The sequence below is a fragment of the Vanellus vanellus genome (assembly GCF_965231255.1).
Source record: "Vanellus vanellus genome assembly, chromosome: Z".
Classification (NCBI taxonomy): Eukaryota; Metazoa; Chordata; class Aves; order Charadriiformes; family Charadriidae; genus Vanellus; species Vanellus vanellus.
In genome coordinates, this window is record NC_138908.1 from 26,387,351 (window position 1) to 26,413,613 (window position 26,263).

The window sequence follows — 26,263 nt, forward strand, 5'->3', positions numbered from 1 at the left end:
TCCATATGGGGACTTGTCAGTGATCCAAGAGCGTCATTTGACCAGTCACTGAGACCTGATTCCACATTGTTCATACCAATGCAAACAAAAAAACAAATCCCTTGCACTAAACTCTCCTCAAACTTCCCGACCAAAATGTTCATGAATGCAATCACTCTTGTTGTAAGACCATAACAGTCTCACCATCTACTAACTCCTTTTTAGAGCTTAATAACCTTTTTCTCTTTGTACAATTAGTGCGCTTTTTTTCACTTTTTCGCAGAAAATTCACCCCATAAGAGTGCATAAGGAGTCCTGCATTTCTTTAAGAAAAAATATTTTAAATTCCGTGATTGTCAAGAGAATCTGCCATAAATGAATCCCAAGAGCAGATGAACATGATGCCCTATTATTAAATGTACAAGCAGACCAGTCTAGTGACCCGACAATATTTGGACTGTCCAAGTTATGCAAATTTAAACAATATCAGTCTTACATTTCAACTGTATTTCTTAAGAGAAAGTAGTAAAATTATGGAAATAAAGATAGCTTTTTAACATATTTTTTGTGGAAAAAACAATACAAAAACCAGTCAGCTTACTGGTAGGAGTGGCCTCAGAGTAATACTTATTAAAAAAAAAAACCTCTATTTTAACTAAACTGGAAGTCCAATCTACATTTTTTGAACATCTACTTGCCACATACAATGATTTAGATAAAATTATTTGAGCCACACCAAGTATATAATGTGTATTTATTTCTGCTGGGTTGGGATCAGAACTCCAAGCATCTTGTAAGACTCTGTGTGTCTAGGTACAGGTAATTTTATTGCTCTTATTTTCTCATTCAGTGCTCTGACACATCAAAATATTTTAAGGTCATAAAATCAAAATAAAATAAACATTGACTTTGTGTGAAGGTTCACTTCTACAAGGAAAACTCTAGGTGAAAATTAATGAAAGCTCCAGCTGGACAAGTAAATCATTGATCCTACGGAAGCCTTCCAACTTCTATGGAGTTTGAAAAATATCACTGCCTCTCTCAAAAAAGAAATAAACCAGGTATATAATATTGACCTCCCCCCAGGCATGCTGCATCCGTCTGAGATTTAGATGAGGAAATTCCCTCTGTGTAAACATCATTATGCAACTAAATTAGTGTATTTTTCTGTATATGGGAGATTTTATTACAAGAGACTGAAATATGTTTTGGGAGCATTACTGAATCAAAACTGAGAATAATTTGCTGCTATGCTATACTTCAAGAAGAATTTCCAGTAATGTTATGAGAACTGTCATATTTTGAATGATTTTAAAATTCTGAAAGGTAAAAAATATACATAAATTTTAAAAACCCTGAATAATGCATTAAGAAGAATAAAAAGAAATACATTGGATAAAGTCATATAAAAATTAACATACAGTTTAAAATGACTAATTTTTCCTAAGTTAGAGCAACAAGGGGATCAATTCTGGTCCTTAGAAGCATATATGCTGTTCAACATCCACAAGTGTTTCTGTTATCCCAAACAAAATAATATCCATAGGGCAAAAAAGAACATAAGCATCTCCAGTTCAGCAGGGACCTCAATTCCCAATGGTTTAGAAACCAACACAGATTATTTTCTTCTCCGTGAATGCTTCCATTTTTCAGGAATATTCAATGGAATCTTTACAGTCTGAACCAAAAGTAGCCTAATTAGCACCAACTACGCAAATGGGTTTAAAAATAAATAACTGTACATGTATGGATTAGTAGCAACAAGTTTGGGATTTCAAAACATTCAGAGAAATATCTTGGCTTTTCTATGTAAGACAAAAGATGCTCAATAACCTAATACTTCATATTTTTCTTTTGTTTTCCAAAATGAACTTTTCCCCTGATTTCAGCACTGATGAAAAGACTTCCAACAGTTTTCATATTTTCACATAAAGGCTGAAGCCATTTGCAACCGTAAATTATCTAGATCCTAAATTGCTTAGCTGAAATTATAAACTTCCTAACATTGAATATTCAGTACTATATCAGAGACGTACATCAGCATATTGTATGATAAAGTGTCTCCGTTGTCCATCTGAAAACACAGAAAGGACATATTCACCAGGTTTCCCGTGGCTCTCTCGCACCAAGAAGTCTCCTTGCTGTTTTAACAGCTCCTGGGCTTCTATTCTTGGAATTGCACCATGATACCAGTCTTGCTCAGCCAATGGTTTCTCAGAGGTTGATATTACATCAAAGAACTTGGGAAAAATATTGAAGAAAGATGTTACTATAACAGTACATTTTTAGAGTTTACTTTTACATGAAAAGCATGACAAACAACAATAATTTGTATTTCTGAATCTAAATTACGTATTTCTATTAACAAACAAAATCAAGGCTTATATTTACAGAAAAGGCATACTGATCACCTTCTTTTCTATTATGTAAAAAATTAATATATAAAAAGCAGAAGTTTATGGAAATGTCCATAAAACCATGTAACAGTTTTCTCTTGGCCAACTATTTTTCCTAAGCCATACCAACCAATTCTTTCTCACACACTCTGATGTGCTATTAACAATTGAAAGTGAACCATTTCTTTATCCAGACAGAAAATTCTCAGGCATAAAAATGTAAGAAATTGATTTATACAAAGCATTTGAATTGGATAAATTATTTTCACAGAATTTACCAATTGTATCCCACCTGAATTAACAGCTCCATGAGATGTTTTTCCTATCATTTACGCTGTAGGACAGAATATATACCTGGGTGTACTGTGCGTATGAGCATAAGAGTTTGTGAAGGCCCAAAGTAAGAAATTATTTTCACTGGTTACAAATGGACAGTCATGAGTTTTAACCTACAATTTCACATATTAATATTATTACAGATTTTGCTCCATTACAGATTCAGAGGTAGGAAGGACTACCTAAAAAATAACAACAGCTTGAACAGAAAATGCACAGTTTTTAGGAGCAAAAGATATACTCCAAGGTACTGTGTTTATCAGCATACTGAACTACTAAAAGCCCAAGATATTGTTTGGCTGAGAAGGTAGTCGTATATTTCAATTTCATCAACAGTTAAATACATCTCAGATCAAAGCTGTCTGCCACTGTTAAATTACACTGTCATTCTCTTTTAGAAATTCCTAAAAGAAAAAAAATAAGCTTTCAAAATGTTAGACAATGTTATTTACTTGAACATTTATTGTTCAAAGATGCCAAGTTTGACTTGCCAGAAAACCCAGACCTCCGCTACACTATCAAGAAATGTTAAGAGATTCAGAGTAGCAAAGCCTTTGCCACAGAAACATGTTTTTACTTGAGAGGAAATGTTTTAAGGATAAAAGGACAGTTTAGGGTCAATAAACTTGGTTCTTGGTCTTCACAAAGGAAGGTTAAAAAAATGATAATTTGATACGCAACTCATTTTATACCTTACTAAAAAGAACGCCACCAGATAATAAAACCTGAAAATGTTCAAACTGGGTGAAGTCTGAGTCACTGTTCAGACAATCATGATCACATCCCAGAATAAAACATCTTAAAAGGCTTTATGACAGAGAAAGAGCTTATGGAATAACAACAGAGCATTTTAGACATTGCTAACTATGGCATTGCCTATGACACTAACATCAATCTTCCCCCTTTTAAATTTTGTTAAACTAGTATTTATTACTTTAGAAGGAAAGAATGAAAATTCCACAAGGTATTCTCTGCTGATTGTCTCCTACTTTACGTCACTTTCAGTTTTTGTCATATAATATGGGAGGATCGTGATCAAGGTGGTTTCTCTGACAAAACAAGTGGCAATTATGTGTGTTTTGAGTGTTACTAAAATTGCACTATTTTTATGAACAAGTCTTCTGACTGCAACACATATTCTGTATGACACAATATTCACCCTGACCCTGGCTATGAAAAAAAACATAGCTGAAAGACCGGAAAGTACAGTACAAATGCGAGATACAGAATCATGTTATTATTGATTTCAACTCAGTTTACACCACTTAGTGCTAGTGTTTCTACTGCATTTTACAGTTAGAATTAAATGGTTTAAATACAAGAAAGGCTCGTCTTTAAGGAATATAAAGGGAAAAAAGCTACCCGTACAAAATTAAATTCCCATCTCTCTTCTTTACTGAGTTTAAATAACAGTAAGCAACTTAATATGACTAATTAGATAACTGACAGAACATGTTTGCATGTTTTACAATTTCACTTGGGGGATGAGATCTCTTATTCATTTGTATGTACGCACTTATAAAAGCACTTCGTGATTCAACAGCTTAAATGAAGAAATATTTTTCTAAGATTTTAATTGTTAATTTGAATGGAAGCTAAAAATAAACAATTAACAAAATCAGACAGAAGGAAAGGATTCACACTGTCCAATTCCTGCACTCCTTCCAAACCCTTCCTTTTTTTAGCCTTTTCTTTTCCTATTAAGATTTCCATTAATATTTCACTTGTGGGTTATTTGAAGGGGGAGTGACGGTTGGGATGTGTGTGCCTTTACATACTTCATCATGCTTTTCCTTCTGAGAGGAGGGAAATGCCCTCATATACTTCATCATGCTCCTCATGGACCTAGTACTGTCCTCTTTACTTATTTGGACCCCCCCTTCTCTCTCCTTATTTAACAATCCATTGAAACAGCAGTTTTTGTCCAACAGTAAAATGAAGCAGTCCCCAGCTGCTGCCCTTAGTCAAGAAAAAAATTGAGCAAAGAAGTGCGTATTATTTCTAACTCCAAAAAATGAGATATTATTCCTGTACTTATACTGTCAATGAAAAGAAAATAATAATGGCAATGATATTTTAATAAACTAATAGCTTACTCAGTAATGTATTTTCACACATATTCTGAGCTGAAGCTTTGCGTACTTCCCCTTATTTTCTATCTTAAAGCAAACAAAACATTTTGTAAACACATTTTTTCTCTCACAGTGTAAAAGAGAGGTACAGACACAGATGAGAAAGTAAAGCAATATACTTAGGTTGATAATTTGAGACAATTCCCTGCGGAATATTCTCCCCCTTAGCCTCAGTGTACCTGTCTCATTCCCACATGCTAATATACCATATGAAAGCAACGTTAATTCTACCTACTAACCTATAAATAAAAAAGTTATCCTATAAACAATATCAGATGTCTGTGCCAAGCTCAAATGCTGCAGTGGCAAAAAAATGGACAGAAGGGCAGGAGCTGGCATTCATGATGCAATTCATTCAGACTCTTTATTCACTTCATTCATAGCACTGCATTACCGGTATATGAAAGTTGCCCCTTTTCTTGTGTTTTCTCTCCTCATTTGATTAAACTTATGTCTCTCGCTATTATAGAAACCTGGCTTGCATTTTGTCCAAGAGAAGCCACCTGAATCCGTAACCTTGCTGTTTTCTCTTCTAACAATATTTTTTTTTTCCTGTATTACCCATTACCTTCTCATTCTGAGAACTCGTAAATCATTTAAGTGCCATTACTTAAGTAATAGTTAAACTTCTGGCTGCTTTTGCAAGTACACGTTTTCTCTACAACCTTCTTCAGATGACACACACACAAAAAAATTGTTTTCTCTATTTACACACAAAATTCATCTTCTCCCACCAATTAAATATGGGATGGTGCTTTTAAAATAGCACTACATTTAAACCAACAAACAGCTCCATTTTTAAAGTTTCAATATACTTAAAACATATTATACAAAAACAGGTAGTTAACATCACAATTTTAAACTATACTCTATCACAGGATCAGTAACAGTCCTTCACCTACTCTGCTTTGAGATCCTTTTTGGTACCAGTCTAGTTAACAAAATAAAAAATTATTTTATGTACATTATTATTATTTTATAATACACCTTCAATAATCACTTTGCATACTTTGTTGATGGATAATAAGTTTTAAGTACCAGTTTATACATGTAGCAATAAGCACCGTTATGTAATTGCCAGCAGAAAAATCCAAGCAGCTAACCACATTAAGAGCTAAGTACTAAGTCGTGAAGCAAATTTTAGCTGTATATGCATGGTTAGCTTTTCTAACACAAAAGAAATCGCTAAATCAAAACATAAAGCAAAACGGATTCGTTTATATATTCTGACTTTGAAGCTTATTTAAGTGACAGGTAATCAAAAGTACACTTGTTACTCAGATTTTAACTTCTGCCTCAAATGACACAATTTCAATTTTATTTCTCCCAAACATATTCCAGGGCTTCAACAATCTTACCTACCTGGTACATACACACAAGCATATACCAGCTTCCATGGAATTAATACTGATATAGATTGGTATGAAAATGAGTCACATAGGTTATCTAAAATGACACCTTAATTAAAGCCAAAGAAAATTTTGACATTGACTTCCCCTGATTTCATCTTAAATGTTTTATCTTTATTCCCTTCTTGAAATGTTTTCTCTTCCAATTTTTCTCTGAAGCAGTTTTAGGTAGTATCTTTATTTTTAAAAAAAACATCTCATAACGAGTTGTATAACACACACAAATAGACAAAGTTGAAGGCTATGTCTCACCTACACAAAGAACAGAGGTCACAGCACTATACGTTTTAATATGCTTTTATTATGAAATGTTGCATTTTTACATCAGTTAGAAGTTTTATAAGCCAAAGATCATGGTAACGTGGAGATTCTGTTTATCTCCAGAAATTTTTTAATATTTTAACAAGGTTTTTCCAAGTATTTTTCAAATATTTCATACAACTTCCACATTTTTCATCGGAAAAGTCTTCCTGTCCTAGTATTATCTCATTATCATAGTCATTATTCCATTCCTTTATCACTGTATACAATTTTCTTATGTATACACATGTATATACATATATATATGTATATACATATATGCAATTGTAATCTCTTCCACACATTTTGCTTAGCTTAAATAAAATTTACTAAGCCCTTTAATGGGTCCTTGGATGCAATCCTGCAGCATAAAATAGAAGGCCCACCCATTCTAAAGTTTTCTCAAAAAAGCTATTTTGGTCTAATGTTGCAGGTGACAAGATCACAATTAAAAGGCAGTTCTTAAAAGTTTTTTAAATTCTGCCCAATTTTGGGGGTTGTTTTTTTCATTTGTTTTTTGGTTTGGGATTTTTTTGGCAGTTGGCTTTTATGTTGGGGTTTTTTTTTGTTTGTTGGGAGGGTTGGGATGATCACATGTTCCACTCCAGGAAAACACAGAAGGAACAAAAGCCAACTAGAAGAGATACTCAACAACCATTTTTAGTGTATTAGATTGAAGCAAGACATATAATAACTCATTACTTAAATAGTACCAGTTATTGAGGAAGAAGTAGTACTAGTAATAATAATAATATGCTTACACACTGGTGCCTTTATAACAAATATGAGGAATACAATTATTGCAACAATGGGTAAAAGATGCATGACCATCTAATCTACTACAGAATAACATAATATGCATTTCCAGCAAATCAGAGTCACTGGGAAGAGTACTCCTAAAAGCACAGCACCAGTCTGGGAACTGCAAAGAACATAGAAATTCTCTTTTTTTCCTGAAGTGCAACAATTTGTTCTACATACTACTATGCCACGATACTATCATGTCTGCTGATCACTCAGAACAGTGTTTTTATAATGGCATTTTAATGCAATTGCTGTCCATGTAGATGGAAATGCGTGATGCTTCAGAAAAAAAAAAAAAAAAAAAACAAATTCCACTTAAGCTGTAAAAATAGCAGAATGTTGTATAACACTACATTACTGATACTACTTACCGACGATGAACCCAACATGGATTTTGGAGACCTTATAATTCCAGCTATGGAATGACGTATAGTGTCAAATCTTGAGACTTTGTCCTTCTTGTCCTAGGAGAAAAAGCAGTATATCTGGTAAAAACAAGCAAATTGGTATGATAAGTGAATTACTGGAGAATGTGGAATGTTCCTGGATTTAAAGAAAAGGTAGGGGCCGAGCCTCTCTGATACAAACCAGTGTCAACACCAGTGCAATTAAGCTAACTCATATCAATTTAACTGTTGACAAATTTTATAAATCCTTAAATACTTTGCACAATTATTTTAAGTATCACTATTGTTAACTATAAAAAGAATTGAAGTTTTTTTTGTACCCTAAAAACAAAGGATATTTCTCAGTTCTCCTGAAATACCTATTATTTTAAAAGGACACTGATTTGAAACCATCTAATAAAAAAAAGCCCACGTAATAAAACTTAAAAATATGTATGTATATTAGCTTTATGGGTTTTTTTTTCCTTTTATTAATTTTCTTCTCTAACAATACACTACTTGTAAATATTAGTACCAACCACTTCATGTTAGAGGATCCACTTGTTTTCTGGCACTACCATAAACCATGGGTACAGCCACCATCTGGATTTTAAATTCTGTAAGAAGAGGGCTCTAACTGGAACACTGAAACAGCCTTTTACTATCCCTAGTTCAGCATAAATCAATGTAAATCCCAAGGGGCTCATAACTCGACTTGATCCAAAAAGTACATATTTCTTAATCTCTAATTTACAATCAACTCTCAAAATTAATATTAAAGAATCTTTCACAAAGTACAAAAATGTATTTTTCACACTGACAAACTAAATTCATTGCTTGTAAATCACCCTCAGAAGCAGCGAAGATATTTTAATTAGTATTTGCAAAGTAATTAAACCTGAAGCAGAGAGACCACACATTAACAGCCTCATTCCAATTAGCTGTAGGTTACCTAAACTGTAAGAAACCGATAATGGAGACAGACTACAACTATTTGGTAGTGTTACAAAGAAAAATTCCTTCCAAGTTCTGGACATACAACCTTGAGCGAAGAAACTGAAAATCTGATAATGTAATCAATGCAGCTTCCATTTATTCCAGGACTCCTAGAGAAGCAACAAAATATATTCATTCTGAATACAGAATATACCAATGTTTCAAAATGACTCCCAAATACAATTTAGCTTGCAGAATATAGGTTAAACATTGTCTTAGTAAAATACATTTATTTATTTGGTAGGAAAATTCTGCAATGTGCCTTGATTTGTATGCTGTGAAAAAAGTGCAAAAATCAGTCAAATAGTCACAATACTAACAGGGAGTTTACTAACAGAAATACTCGTTAACTACGTGCCCACTTAACCATCAACAACATTTTTATTCCTCGTATCAGACTCAAGTAATATTCTATGCCAACTAATTTTCTTATAATAAAAAAAAAAACCTCTGTGCTGAGTCCTGATTTTTATTTTTATAATATTGACAAATTAAACTGGCTACACACACACACACAAAAAAAAAAAGTCATTAACAACAGGGGGACACAGAGTCTAATTTTGCTTGCATGATTGGTGTGGAATGATCCACTCATTTCACACATCTCTTCAGAATTGAGCCATGAGATTTAACTGTAATTAAATGTATACTTCTTATATGACAGGAAAAAATGAGTAAACAAAAGATGCATGAATTCCACTACACTTCACCTTAACAAACTCAGGAATATTCTTTCTATTTTACACTAATAACGTCCTTATCTAATGACAACCTCAAACTACAAGTAAGGTTCTCCATTCACCTGTTTCTCCTTATCAAAAAATGTTTTTAACAAAAGGGTTTTTTGACTCAAAGTACCAGAAAGACTCATGGACTCGGCCCCACCAGAGGACTTTGATAAGCACCACCCAATGATATATAGAGGCTAATAGTCACATTAAATAGAATGAGCACTGAAATGCAGATTTAAGGGATAAGCTCTGGCTTTCTTCAAAATATAGCGCATGCCCTGTTCAAACTGCAATACATTTATAAACACTGTTTAGTATTTTCATAGCACTTTCCCTCTGTCATCCGGAAACTACTCTGTATCTTACAGCAATGAAGACTCACAATTTGCACAGCAGGCATTATCAAACACATGACAAACACAACTGTAGTCTGTACTGAGTTTATTTATTCCGTTTAAGTATTTTTAGGGCAACCTGAATAAAACTGAAGAGCAGCAACAGTGGTCTTTTACTGATTTTTTTTTTTTTTTTTTTGCAATTGCCCAGCTGCACACCACCTTAGAAGGACCCATTAGATCTTGCAGGAAAACAGTTTTCACTGAGATCACTATAATCACCAGTATGAAGAGATTTTTTTTTATGCATATTAGGTACAATTTTTTTCCTAAAGTAGTATAAGAATACAATCCAGAACAGCCCACCTATTTGATATATTTTTATATATGTGTGTGTGTGTATGTTTATCTGTGTGTGTATGGTCTTAATAGTTAAATCGGGGTGTTATTTTAAGTCTGCTTTCCAAAATAAAAGGAAATACACATCAGAGCTGTGTTCCAGTGATCTCCACCCTCGCCACAGGAAATATTGTATCTCTCAGCCAAGGCCCCCAAAATTTAGCAAAGGATTTAGTAAATGAAAGGTTTATCTCAGGGTATTAGCTTACATAAAATTTCTGAAGGAAGCTAACAGAGAGCAGAGACTCTCTGTGTCCTCAGGAAAAATCGTTTATTATAATTCCACACAATACTCATTCCAACAAGCAGCAGACATCTGGCCAACCAGTACAACCACAGTGGCTACGGAGTCACCACTTAGGCTTCAAACAAACTCCTAAGACCTGTTCCTATTTGACTAACAAACTTGAGAAGGACACTGGAAAGGAATTAGTTCTGCATCAGGGATGCTGTAGAGAGCATTACGGAGTAGCAGGCTTGCTAGCATACACAATACAGCTACTAAAACATATTAGCTGATTCAGTTTCATTTTGACTTAAATGAATTACTTTCAGAGATATTAGCAAAATGGTAGCATGATTTGTCAGTTACTTTATTTTATACTACACCAATTTTGTTAAAAAGAAAACTAATCTATGGGCCATAATATTTTATGCAATGACCAAATTACTGCAGAATAAATTGTAGTTTACCATTAAGAAGCTAGATACATATGAAAATATACACTGTCATTACAGGACCTTTTTAATCTATCTCTTTGACTGTGTTTAAAAGTACCAGTGGCATGAGAGCACATCATACAAGGAACTATGAAAAATGCATTGACTGATATTTCCCTTTTAGGACTGGCCATATTTCTAATCAGTCTCCAGAATGAATTAAAATGAATCTCCACAGACTTGGGACTGGTAGTTAGAACAGGTCATGAATTTTCTATCCATTGGACAGGTACACCTTGCAAAACTGCTGAAAATCCAACTACTACTACTACGGGTGGGACTTCTTGTCATTATACTCTTTGGTAAATAATGCAAAGCACTACTGCTTTTATTTCCAAATAATATAGAAAAGATTTACCAGGACAAAAAACTCCTTTATTGAGAAACTGATTGACAGCAACTAATTGTAATCATCAGATTAGAATGCTCTGTCATATTTTACAACTGGTTTTGGACACAGCAGTGTTATAATTCTTCTACCACAAAACAAGGAATGCTGAAACCCTGTTCCCAGTTGTATACACCTCAGCCAGCCTTTTTGTTCCAGTTCTTTTTCCTTCTTAATAGTCGAAACAATTACCACAGCCCTTTTAAAGAGATGCCATAGCAGAAGACAACCACATTGGCACTGTTTAATTTGCTTTCCATTTTTCTCTTCTGACAAGATGCAGAGAGGAAAAACAAAGCACAAGAACCCAAAAAGAAGTGCAGGATTCAGGACAGTTGAAAAACACAAGTGAAACACTCCCTACTTTGCTTGAGGATTTCCTCAGGCACATCTTTATATATGACATACAGGAAGCTGAGCTTGTGTGTTTTGTATTTCCACTTTGGGGATCTTGCACAACATGAGGTCTTGTCCACTTTAATGGATTTTCCACTAGAATTTATCTTCTATGGTCGTGCACTACAACTGTTAGGCTCTTGTGGACAAAAACCTCCCTTTTGCCAGACATGTAGTTCTGTCACTGCACAAAATCACTGCAGATCTCAGAGTGCATGAAAAATAATATAATACACCCAGAAATGTGATACAATCAAAATGACAGGCCATAAGAATCATATTCGCAACGGTATTTTGAATGAATGTGAGCAAGACAAAGCAAAGACAGGGCAAAAGATTTTGCTTAAATTGAACTGCATAACGTAAAAGGCCAAAAGAGCTTTTTAGCTGTATAAATCCAGAAAAAAATGGCTATATCTTAGATGTTATTATAAAAGAAAAATAATCTATACTCTTTTTAGAAAAGCAAGGAAGTAAGAAGCTGGGGAGAGATCTAAGATAAAGATAAAACAGAATTAATGCTTCTGAGGAACAGGCAAACAGTAACACTATCGCTACTGATCAAAAGGTAGAAGATTAGCAATAAGAAAGACAACTGACAACACAGCATATGTTGAATATTGCTAAAAACACTAGCCAGATATGTACATATAAGTGATATAAATAGGCCAATACTTTAATATTATTCCATTTAAAGAAAGACTGCCTAATGAGTCAGATACGAACCGTCAGCATGGATACAGAAGCTGAATGTGGACTTGCACATGAAATTAGAGAACCTTCACAGGAAATTTAGAGGAAATATGAGGAGGACTCTCCAACTGAAAGAGAAAATATTCTCAGAAGAAAAGGAGATTTCAATTAGAAGAACATAATCAGCGATATCTAAAAGATAAGCATGACAGCACTGTTTCTGAGATTTGGCTAGGGAACTGGTCCTCAGAGATTTTGATGAAAAAGATTTCAGTACAGTACAAGAGCTCTAAGATAAAACCAGAAGGAAGGAATTCCTGGTAATTATTGCAAATGATATGTTCAATGAATTTACAGATAAAAAAGACACCAGACAGTATCTGCCAGAGCAATTAAGATGCTCTCCTTTTCGTAAGCCAAATGCCAGCTTCATTTCTGGTTTGAAGACACGATTTCCCTGATGAAAAAGGTGCCAGAACAACATTCGTCTTAAGGCTTCAAATTTAGATTATGGGGAGAACAAGGAAATTTTTTTTTTTTGCTTTCAAAAGGCTATAGATGTCTGGCACGAGAATGGAGTTTTGTGATTTATAAGCAAAAATTCTTCAAAGAAGCTGTAGAGAAGCTAATTTTCTGAAAACAATCCTCTGCATTAGTCACTTCAGCAGTGGAGATTAAAACTTATTTAGGACAGGCCCCCAAACACGTAACTATGGCACTAACTCAGTCCTGCCTATTGATGAATGGATATACTAACCACAAAAACTTTGCCTGTCTGTTTTATTAGTATTAGCACATACTAAAGGAGATGTATATGCTGACACATATTAAAATCTCAACATAAAGTAGGACATTCTTCATGTCCCTGAAGTCTATGATTTGATTTCAGAAATAAGACTAATCTCATACCCCAAAAGGCTATTTTTTTTTCTCATCCATGACACAACTGGGTATCTCAGAAAGACCACATGTAGAAAACCAGATGAAGAATCATGCTATCTTTACCAAACAAAACAGTGTATTTTAAAGTATTAACATGGCACTCACACATAGAATGAGTTACTGGCTGAATATGAGCTGATTATTTGAGCTGAGCAGATCATCTATCTTTGGAGCACCTTCACAGGAATTATATTAATTTGCTATTGTAGATATCTAGAACTGGGAGCAGCACTGTGCAGAGCCATGGAGATGTAAAATAGAGTTATTAAAAATTAAAACATTCAAAACTGCTTAAAATATCTCAAGTGCACAGTGAAACCAATTAAACAACACAGCTATTCAAAAATCATTTTTTGATAAGGTAACATTTTCTGTTTTAAACACAAATACCTTGCAAAGCAGCAGAAATCACGCATAATTGTACACATATTGTAAAACAATTCATTGGATGTAAATTAATGGTCCACCTTCTGAATGGCAAGGGGTTGCCTGAAAAACAAGACTTACTGGTGTGAAAGTTAAGAACAGCTCTACTTTCTCAGACCAAAGATACATCCCAGGCGATTCAAGTGACCTGACAGTCTGTAAGAAAAGGAGAATGATAATTCTTCAGAGCACATCTTTGTCCTCTGAAGAACTGTGGTATAAGCTCTACCTTAATAGTGTAAGAAAGATGTGATGTAAGATGACATGCAACTGTCACAGAAGGATTTTCCTTCCACAAATCTTTTTCAGCTGCTTTCTGAATCTATATAAACTATTACAACCCACTGTTGTAGCAACCAGTTGCACAACTTAATTACATGTTTTTGAAGAACAGGTTTGTCGTCTTGCTTTGAATCATCTGCCTACTGTGGTTATTTGATGGCCCCTACTTCTTGCTTCTGAAGAGACAGTGAACAACCATTATTCCCTATTCACTTTCTCCACGTCAGCTAACACCCCCCAACACACTGTATTCATCTTTATCACATTTCCCTTGTCTGTTTTTTCAAGTCTGAAAAGCCCAATCTACTTATTCTGTTATTCTACAGAAGCTCCTCCACATATCTGAGCATTATTTTGCTTTTTTGAATTCTCCTATATCGATTTTGTAACATAGGGAGATGAAAAAAAAAGTGATTACATGGAGCCAGACTCTTCTAGGTGGGACACAGCAGCAATAGACAATTTGCACAAAGAAAAATTCCAGTTAGACATAAAAAAACCCAAAAAATTCACAATGAGGACAGTGATCAAATACTGAAACAGGTTGCCCGGAGTGATTTCCATCACTGGAGCTGCTAGAACCTCAACTGTAACAAGGCATTATGCAGCCTGATATATCAAAGACGACCCTGCTCTGAGCAAGACATGGGACCAAATGGCCTCCCTGAGATCTCTTCCAATTTAAATTATTCAGCAGTTCTATGGCATTTGGGAAGCAGACACACATCAATCTATACAGTAATGTAGTGTCTTCTCTATTGGCTGTTCCTTTCCTGAAAATTTCTAGCATATTTTTTGGTCTTGATCACTAAGTAAATAGTGATCTAGTATCTTCAGGAACAATTAGACCTTATTTTGAGTGGTTCATTACCAGTATATGTGAAATCAACCACTGTTACTAAAATCTGGCCTTCAGGAATGCAATTACACAATAGGATGCTAATAGTAAAAACTAAAAAGACCATTAGAAATAATATGTATAATTAACAACAAGTCAAGGAATGCACTCAACTTAGTATCAAAAAATATTTTCTTTATTTCCAAATAAAGTTTTCTGCTCTTGTGATGACTTATACGCATATGATTACTTATATACCAGAATCTTGAAGGTGCAACACAGGCTAGAAGGTAATTTTTTTTGTTCAGGGAAAAAGCAATAAGAAAGAGCATTAATTGGTGAACTATTTGGAAACAAAAACCTGAAAGCCTTTGACAATTATACTTAGGAAAACTCAGATTTTAGCAAACACTCTGTGTAAATAAATCGGTTTTTAAAAAAGGAGCATGAATACTATGACTGACCCTTTGCTTTCTTTTTGAATTACTATCTATCAGAACAGAATGTGCAGTTAAGTTGTCTGCATTATGTTTTCTGTTTTAATTACAGTTTCAGAGGACCAATTTTTCAAGATACATATGAAATGTCAGGGAAATGTCACCTTCATCTTTGATTAGTAAGTCTTCCAAACAAACAAATACGTTTTAGAGGTCTTTAAGGAAGTAGAGTACCTCTTAATGGGGGCTAGCAATAATGCTCCCAGAGACATGGCACATTTTAATTATTATATACTAAACAGCCTTTCTATTTTTTTTAAAAAAGATAAGATTTTGATTTCACCTAATTATCATCAAGAATGTCAATTGTGCTCTAGAGAAGATGACTGAATGCACTGTACCTAAGCTGAGGCACTGAGATCCTGTCTAATAACTATCTTTGAGGAAGGAAAAACTAGCCAGACAAAAACTCTTGCAAGGCAGATAAAAGAGGCCTCTGAAATTCAGTAAGGAGTTGCTGCTTTGCTTAACGTATGTATCTGTACACCAACAAATCCTAGAACACCTCCATCCACTGATTGTATAATGATGCCAAATAAAGAAGAATTGTTTTCAATAAAGGCAATTTAACCAACCAATTCAGACTTCTGAAAGCTTAAAGGAAAATTTAGAATTAGTACATATTTTTGAAAAATAAGGTTTAAATGCCGTTACCTTATGTAACTAGTGAAACGTGTAACAGGGAAAATGAAGGCTTCTGTCCTACAAAAACATCAGGCTGGTAAGTAGATGTTCGGATATTAATTGTTTCACTGATTTCAAGAGCACTGTTATCAATAGTAATGCTATTATTAACTGAATGTACAAACATTTTATTAATTCTTTCACTATCACTTTACTAGTTTCAAGTAATCAAAAATGATCAAATTTCAGTTTGTACAGCTCTTGCTATAGCTGAAAGGGAAGTACCTGGTCATAACATAATCCTTTTCCTCCTTGGTTGTCATTGACACATCACAGTAAGAAGATCCCCAAATACACACACAAGGCCTCTCTTGTTATAATTCTTTGAAGTTGCAGTGGGAGAACATGAAACAGACTACACTGAGTGCTCCTGGTTGTACTGCAGTACTTAATGTTCACAAAAGCAAGAAAACCTACATCTTCTCACATCCTCTGGCAGCTCACCAACCAAAATATCAAGATGATGAACTAGCTGCTGGTCAAAGTCACCATCTGCCAGGACATCTTGCTCAACATTCAGGCTCTGCTGCTATTCGAGAAAACCAAGAATCACAACAAGCCAAAAGGCAGTGAATGAACAACTGCCACTGTTCCAGGCAAGAAGCGACCAAAATAACGTGAATGATAGTCAAGAATGGACGCAAGATAAGAGTATACAAACAAAATGGAAATGTATTACATTTCTTCAAATACTCTCCCTGTTTCCAAACATTTTCATCTTCCTAAGCCAGATATAATTTTTAACCTAGAAACCTGTGGTTTGGCAGTTGCATATACTAACAACATCAAAATAACCAATCAGTGAAATTTCATGAACGTGGCTTGAAATTTCAAGAATATAACAACAAATTTAAAAAACAACATAAAGCTCAAAATATGTTAGAGAAAAAATGTTAAGAGATCACAAAACATGCAAAGCAAACCAACTGTGAGGAAATTTTATATTTCCATCAACTAAACGTTACGGTTTGTCAGACACCTATGAAAAGCATACACTTTATTAGCTAGAAATAAAAATGCATGAACAAATCATTTAAAGTTAACAATTCTTAGGAGCATTTTTGATGCAAAGATGTGAATTATTGCTGCTGTGGAGGCTAGTCAAAAGATGTTCCAGAAAAATACAGAACAAAGGTAAGGGAGAAGGACAGTTTGGCGGTTTCTTCCTGAAAACAAACTTTCACCTATCCTCAACTCAAGCAAAGGTTGCCTCCAAAAGGAGATTTGCTAAGGAGGACTGCATCTCTTCAGAGTTCAGTATTTTGTCTCCAAAGGAGAAGACATGGATAGGCAACTCAAGCAACTAACTGGATGCTGTACCAGCTGCAAAAAGCAAAAACTGAAGCTATGGGAGCAAGTAGCCTGTACATCAGCCAACAAACAGAGCACTGTGCCAACTGGGGGTTATGCAGCCCAAAAGATATCCAAATACAGTATTTATAAACATAGCATGAACTGACTATAGCATGCTGTTAATGGCTGCCCTTAGTATACAGGTCAATTACTTTAATTAGAATGCATTACTCAGTAACAGAAGGAATGACATAGTCTTTCCAGATCTCATTAAATATATATTTAAAAAGCTGTAGTTTGGATTTGATTGCTTTTTAGTCAAAGATATACACAGTAATGCCTGCTAAAGAAATGTGTCTGACAAATCTAGTGGTGGAGTCCAAATTTTAAGATTCAAGCCCAGGAAAGTCTGGACCCTGGAAAAGGATTATAGACATTGAAGCAGCCATACCCTGAAGTGCCAACAGCTGCTAGGGGAACAGTGGCCAGAAGTAAACGTGTAAGGAAGGAACAGAGAACAAGAACATCCTCTTTATGTTGCACAACCTTGGAATTCACAAGTAACTGTAAGTCCTTCCAGGGTTCACAAGACATCAAGAACTAAATATTCAATAGCTGGGGACTCCCAGATTGTAGGCAGGGACTTGCAACCCAACTTTAGCAGAGGTCCATGCCAATCTACAGAAGACAGTACTCCATTGGGCGGAGGAGAGAGGGGGACGACACTCCCAAATTTTCCTCTAACCTCAAAGGAAGTTTCTATAGGCCCAGTCACCCACTATGTGAACTCAACAGAGGTGTGTTGTCTATAAGTTTCTTATCATAATGTTCTGACTGGTTTAAGGTAACATTTGTTCTGCCCTCTCCACATCATCACCCAAAAACTAGCACCTGCCAACGAAGATCCCTCTTATGACGCAATGACTGGCTCTAATTGACCCACTGAATGGCTTTAATGAAGCCACCCTGGCAAATGCTACGTCAAGTGACGTGAAATAGCATTACATGTTATATGATCGGACAGGATGCAAAGCCTTTTTCTTCCCCCAGTAAATCTTGTTACTAAATATGAATGGGCGATTGTATCCTGTTTTGAAAATCATATCATGAGAGGATGCATTTGTTTTATCACAGTAAAACAAAGCTTCATGGAGTTAACCTTGAATAGCTTCAGTCAGATGGGACACAACAGGTTCTTAGCCAGATCCACATTTACGTTAGCTGTATTAAAGAATACAGCTGATCCTTTCATAACCGGAAAGGTTTTGTAATATGACCAGATTAAAATTTGATCAGGTATTTCTGTTTGACAGCTAGTACAGTCATAATGTGATGTTTGCTTTTGGTTTTTACAGACCCCCACTTCAGTGTATTAACAAAATCAGCTTTTATATTAGCAGATAAAATGATAGAGCGACACACAACTTCAGCAGTGTATCTGAGGTAGGCTTAATGAGTAATCTTTGTAGGGTGCCAACTTAAAATTAAGCTTTTGTTTCTATAAATAATATATACTGGCATAACTTCTAGAAATATACTAGTATTCTTGTTCAGAACAGACATGCATAATGCACAAATACCCACCACTTTTTCAAATAAGGGAAACAGCAAACCAACATAGTGTTCGACGCTTTTACACTTTAAGTAAACACCCCCACAAGTATCTGCCAATTTAAACAACAGGAGTACAAAAATGCAAACCCAATAAATAAGGAGTGTTCAAATTCTACTCTGAGTAAAGCCTATGGTCCACTGAACTCATGCCATCCCTCAGATCACAGCTGTATAAATCATAAAGACAAACAAGACTATTCTGAAAATACAGACATCAAGGAGGAAAGACTCAGTGTGCAAGTCTCAGTAATGGTACCAGAGAGTAACAGATTTCAATCCCATCCAAAGCTAAATTCGTAAATTGTATCTAGCAGAATAAGCCAAAATAAATTAGGTAGCATTTCTCCTGCAGAATTACAAAAAGACTTTAAGTTGTTATGCTCACTGGTCAAAAGGAGGAGTCTTTCACCTCTTTCAGTCATTACTCATTAAAAGGGGACCGTCCAACCAATGGGTCTCTCCTCAAAGTTCATCAGTAGCACCTATTAAGCATGCTCAAACTGCTTGTCAAATCAAAGACCAGCCTTCTCTGCTACAGAAGAAACTTCTTTCGCCCTCCTGTCTCCCCCCAAAAAAGAATCAGTAATTTCTACAGATTACGGGTATAGTTATATATGACTCAATGCATCAACTTCTTAATAAGTATGTTGAAGAAAGTAACTGAGATAATACTTCAGTCATTTTGTCAATAATTTTCATCACATATTATAAAGTTATGTTTCATTATCAACTGTTCCTGAGACACTTCAATGCCAAGATCAAATTGAAGATACAATGATCCCTACTGTGTTAATTTACAAATTATACATATAAATCCCACAGACTCAACAGGTTAACCACACAAAAGTAGCAAACATCTGAAGTGGACCAAAACCCTCTAATATACAGCCACAGCTTTGGATACTGCCACACTGGCTTTTAGCAGAGCTCTCCTAACAACCACATCAGTGACCTTAAAGAGGATGGTTCCCCAACAAGTGTAGCCTTAGAAGAAAACAGTCAGATTTTTTCAAAAAGCTACTCCATCGCCCCATACAAAATTACTTGAAGACAAATCATCCCTCCACTAACAGTACTTATGTAGTTGTCACATATTACTGTAGCCTGGAACTTGCATCAATGAACACTAAACACGCAAAATTACACTGTAACAAGATCCTGTTAGGTAGGAAATGCTCACAATTCCCACCTGCAGGTTTGTCTTTTTGTCCCCCTCCATAGAGATAACATCTCCCCTCTACGCTATAATAGCAGCTGACTTTTACAGCAAACTAGTTAACATAAGAAAAATGAATTTTTATCAGCTGTTCTGAACCTTCATTTTTCTTGAGGATTGGGGCTTCTCTTGCAGACTAATGAAAGACTTATGTACCTAAAAGTTTCTTTTCTTTTTTTTTTAACCCAGAAATTACTTTTTAGCTTTTTTGTTTGTTTGTTTAGAAGAATTATCTGAATATATCTTCGCTTGCTTAAAATTATTATAAAATTCACATCCTATTTTCATACAATGGTATACGGTCACCTCAGTGTAATGCCTGCTCAGCCACATCAGCTTCTCATGTATTGCAACATTCTCTGCTCACACAGAATGAATTCAGTATAACAATTAACAAGGGCGAGAGCTGCTAACACAGAAGATGAAAACTTCAGGTTATCATGATACAGAAATTCTCAAGACTGTCAAGCATCCCATTTTAGCCTCCTCCGACCCTGGTACTAATATATTCAAGTTTCCATTTCTCTCTCTCTTACCTTCAGTTCTTTGTTATCTTTTTTATCACAGTCACTTAGTAAATGCTAATTATAGATTTCCAGAGTGAGGTAATTTCACTTGCTAGCCATTGTGAAAATTCTCATTGTCACAAAGTTTTGGCAAAACAGTAAAATTAATTAAAAGGGGGAATGACAGAAGTTTATATTACATACAAAACCAAATATTGAGTGATTTTATTTCATCTTAGTACTGGAAGCCAAGATCTGGATATAAAACAAGTAATTCTGAGGCACACCAAAACCAAAAATTTGCAGGAATAGCTCCCAATTGTTTAAATTCTTAGGCTGCATCACTTGTATCCTGTATTTTTCTTGACTGTACTATTTAAGCTTTGATTTAGCACCCAAGCATCACTGTGACAACATGTGTTGAAAAAGGCAAAGCCACAGTCTCATGGAAATATTCTCTCTCATGGAATTATACTAACACTGACAACCTGTAAAACAGCACATACAACTTGAAATTGTCACATTGGATCCATTTTCTCATCCTCTCTTTCAACTATTCTACAGAGTAATAAATTAAAGTAGTTATTTTGGCAAGCAAGTAAGCCTCTATTAGAATATCAATGTCAGGGTCCTGAAGGCACTACTAGGCTTCAGTGGCCCTGACCATCCTCACCTGGAGATTCATACCACCCCTGCCCAAGTGCCCACCAACCCCATTTCAGCTCAGCCCTATGCATCAAGTCTTGGCCTGAGCTGTATCACAGGTACCCGTTTCCAGCTTCATCTCCAGCCCTGCCTCCTGGATTGATCATAACTATGTTGTAGCTTTCTCCAATACTGTGTTTGGTCCTGTGTCCGGGACAGTCTTTGGACCCATGTTATAGTCTTGTCTTCAGCCCTGCCTCTGAGACCTTTTCTGTTAGCTCCTGGCTGGACTCCTAGTCAGACTCTGAACCCGATTCATTGCTCTGATGTCTCTGGAGCTGCCCACGGACCCTGTTGACATCTGGCTCTGCCACTGTGCTCAGACCCTGTGGGGTGGCACCCCATCAGTCAAGGCACTGCCCAGCTTGGGGTTCCCCTCATCTCCTGGATCACCCCTCCTCTTCCAGCAGTTAGCCCTTGCTGCACCCTAACAACCATTTAGGACTCATTTCCTACCATATCTTTGGATACTGCCTATGTGACAAGATTTTCAAGTGCAATTGAATCTCAAAGAAAGAAAGTGAGGAGACTTTTTCCCCATAATTTTATTCACATATATCACAAATTCCTGTGATACACTAAGAGAGAAAATATCTATAATCTTATTTCTCTCAAAATTTTGTGTTTATGAAACTTAATAAAGCTGCCAAGTGTTCATAAGAAGTCCAATAAAATACCTTTTCCAGCTGGTTTTAATAACTCTCTAAAAGGGTTAATAAAAAAGAAATTATGTGACTAAGAACTTTACTTGCTCAAGTAAATGCTGATTACGAACCAAAGGACCAGTTAGGAGCACCTGGTAAAGAGATGATCTGAATTCAGCATCTCACAGATGTTAGATCTGAACTTTTCCCCCAGAACAACCTCCTCTGCTGAGAGAATCGTAACACATTCTGGAAGAGGATGTTTCCTTTTTTTTTTTTTTTTTTTTAGCAAATGTCTTATTAAAGGCACTGAGTGAGACTAAGGAAAACAGAGGCAGACAAGTCATTCTCACCTCTATCCTTAATTTGGTTTTTCGTTTCAGGAGGGTTTTTTGAGTTTTACAGATCTATAACCTAGTTTTGAGACAACAAACTCTTGCTTGCAAAAAGAAGCTTGGGGGAAAAAAAAAAAAGTTTAAAAAAATTACTTTGTCCACAGAAAACAAAGCTACTTTTGACCCACATGGTGTTACAGATTGGGAATGTTATTTGATTAAAAATAGAAGTAATTCATCAGAGTTCAACAGTGCCGCAAAAGTAAAGGTCTTAAATACTTTTTCAAGAATGTTGTATTTCCACGCATCTTGGTAGTGATACTCCAAGCTTCTTCTTGGGATGAGGATGTTAGTTTCAGGAACTCCTGCATATCTACTATTATCTTCATACAAATGTCACTGCCATTCTCACACTACCCTAACACAACAGTCAAATAAAGGTAAGTTTCTTGTGGCCTGTTTCTGTACCTCCCTAAAAAAAAGATGAGGTAAGTAATACTGGAATTTTTTGACTGGATTACAGTGACTATCACATCTCACATGTAGATTTTTTGAGTTAAGATCTTCAAAGTGTTTGCTGGAAAGTGGGCTTCACCCATTTGTATATAGTATCTAGTATTGTTTATAGGTTAGGTTATCCAAGACACCTACGCAGGACTGGACTACACAGGACAATCACAGCTTGATGTTAGGCAGGATACCTTATACAATCTAAAAATAGCATTAATGTTGATGTTCAGGCACCTGGATCCCAAGTTGACCACAAATATTTTGCATCTATCTCACTGCAGGATGACCCAAAGAAAAAAGCACAGCGATATCTGAAACATGCTATTTCATTTACCCCACTGTTAAAGATCACCAACAGTAAAACATAAAAAGGACAATAAAAAATGATCTGGTCTGTATCTTAAGGGGCATTGTCTGAAAAATGAATTAGATTGTCATTCTGATTTCTCAATATGTAGCAGGTAAGAGCTTCCCCACATGGCAGAAAAGAGCAGAAGCCACAAAGCAAATAATAAAATCATATGCTTCAAATCTGGCAATAAACTACCAGTGGCACTAGTTTAAAATCATAAATCCTAATTCCAAGAAATATTTTATAGTAGATTTGAAGACTTTTAAAAGCATAATAATTGCCTTTAAGAACAAGGGTATTTTTAGTCAACCACGTAAAAAGGAAAAAAAAAGGAAAGAGATTGATTTAAAACAGCCAGATTCTATCACATTATTTCCTTTGTGTTGCCTAGAGGCTATAAGAAGTTAATAGCCACACTAATTCAGGCCCATCGCTATGAAAAAGATACACAAAGTCAATGGTGATAATTCTGGCAAAGAATTACTACTTTCCTCCCAGCACACAGACAAACATTCCAACACATACTGAAACATATGTTGGATACCAGAATGCTATTTCTTTTCAAAGGGAAACTTCTGAGTGAAGCTTTCCTAATTCACAGAGAATATTTTGACTGAAATGACAAATCCCCAGTGGGTATGCAATGCTGCAACACTACTATGATGAAGCCTGCTTCCTCAAGGAAAATTGAAAGCTCTCGATATATTTTTGGCAGTTCAAGAGAAGTATATGTACTTAACTCAAGTACATATACTCTCCTTCATATGGAGAGGGTAAACTAATTCTGCGCTTAAATTATTCTGAGAGTTTTGTTTACTCTGAACGAGCCACCTCCCTCAATTCCTCCCAAAGTTCGTTCACATTTCTAATTTTGCCTTTCCCCAAGACTAAATTATGGCTCAACACTTTTTGATTGATAATATGGTAACCTTAAGAAATACATAATTTCTGAGCCTTAGTCTATGAAAAGATTACTGTCAGGTTAATCTTTTACTTTACAAGTTTCTAGGCATGTTCACTGGAAAGAGGCTTGACAGGTCCATTGACCTCCCATCTTGTAAATTCTGGACCAGCCAGTAATACCCGCGCAGGACAAAGTATGGCAGTGTTTATCTGTCTATTCCCTTAGTATTTCCTTTTAGACTATTCCTCCTCTGATGTATGTCCATCAGGCAAGTAGGATTTACTAAGAGAAGAAACAGAAACTAGAACATACATACTCTGAGAGCAAGAAGGACTGAGTTCATCCTCCACACTTCCTAGAAGCATCTGACATTTGGAGCACTTTTGCTCCATGTTAAGTTCTGGCTGTAAGCCAGAAACGCAGGTCCCAGCCAGCAAGCTTGGAAAGTGGCCCAAACCAAAGATCACTTAGTTGAACTTCAGCTGTCCAGGCATCCAACAAATACAACTGTTTATTTCCAAGTCTTTTATGAATTAATAGGCACAATTTTTACAACATGACTGCACTGGCAGTGTTTCCTCTGCTGAGACAAAAATAAGAGAAAGGCTAAGGATATCAACGCTGTACAGACTTACTTTGTCCCTCTTTCTATCGACAAGGAACTTAAAATCTTGGAATAGCACAGTGGAAGTCTACAAGGTTTATAAATATAGAAATCCAATAACTGGGAAGGGGTCCCCTACCACTTCCTAATATATGCCCTCATATAAGCTTAGTTTTATATAAATGTCATGAGCCACAAATTAGTAGAGAATTACTTACATGGACAGATAAACAAGGCAGCCGTTTGGCAATGCATTACAAAGCATAGGAATTCCTCAATTCTTCTGAGTCCGTAAGAAAAAAACCAACAATTTTATCTCTACTATCAAGCTTTCTGTTACTGCTGCAATGGGCTGTCACCGAAGCTAACTATTTCCCTGCCAATAAAGATCCTATACAGCCTGAGACAGTATGGGAAAACGAGGCCCCCTAGAGTGCAGGTACACCTCTCAGCAGATTATGTTTCAGGGCCTTATGATATATCATCTAAAACACATTTAATGAAGCATCTTTAATCACATAACCAACTCCTGTAAATGCTCTTTCATATTTACATAAGTGACTTCAAAAAATTCAAAATGTACAAATTGATTAAATTTGTCAACTATAATATTACTGAGAATCCTGAATTTGCCTCAAACTCAATCCTGCAGAGGAAGACCGTAAGACTATTGGTTTGTTGATCACACTATTAGAAGGAGCACCGAGTCATGGATTCTAGAAAGCGGGGATGGAAATATAAAGCATTCACATTAGGAAAATAAAAAGGTACTTCTAGAATAACTTACAAACAATGAAACTAGCACTGTAGCACTGTTTCATGCATTTAATATTTTTTCTACCATAACCACTGAGAACACTTTTTTTATTTACCACAATCTTCACTAAAAGCTGGCTTATCTTACTTTTAAAGCAATCACTGACAATAGGATCTCTGAAGTCCTTTGAAAAGCAATAAGAAACAGTAAAACCAATTAGATACGCAATGAACTTTTTTGTTTCCTTTTGGATAATTCTGCTACAACAGATAAAACAGAAATTCAGAAACGTAAAATCTCATACTAATACCCATTTTCTGTTACACCACTGTGTACAGTTTTAAGCACGGCACTCTCCTGAAATGGTGCATAAACAGTTAGATCCATTCCACTAGCTGTATCATGATATCATGATGATTCAGTTTCTTTCTGCCCTGTGTACCTTTTATGAGTTCATGTTACCAGAGGCATTACAGTGTCCTTCCTGACTCATCTCCACTCACAGCCTCCCATCCTAACCAAGCTGAACTGGAAGTTCTTTCAGGAGCATATGGAGAAAGAACAGTGACTTTGTACTATTGCTCCATGGGCACTATAGCTGCACAGCTCTTTTAGTTGGCTTACATGCTGTTGAAGACCATGTATTAGGTTCTTTCTTCAGTTATATTTTATTATTTGTAAAAAAAAAAAAAAATCTCAAAAAAATCAGACTGAAAACAAACCACTATTTCAGATAATTTAGACAGATGAGAAA

At 35.5% G+C, this 26,263-nt stretch overlaps 1 protein-coding gene across 1 annotated transcript in view; it reads right to left on the bottom strand.

The window, feature by feature from the left end:
- The window catches only part of FER (FER tyrosine kinase), a 173,901-nt gene that overhangs the window by 98,451 nt on the left and 49,187 nt on the right, over nucleotides 1-26,263 (bottom strand). Inside the window, exons 11-12 of the mRNA XM_082497917.1 lie at nucleotides 7,728-7,820; nucleotides 2,016-2,219 (exon numbers count right to left, since the gene is read on the bottom strand). Of these exons, the coding sequence (XP_082354043.1) occupies nucleotides 2,016-2,219; nucleotides 7,728-7,820 (297 nt within the window). The remainder of the gene's footprint in view (nucleotides 1-2,015; nucleotides 2,220-7,727; nucleotides 7,821-26,263) is intronic.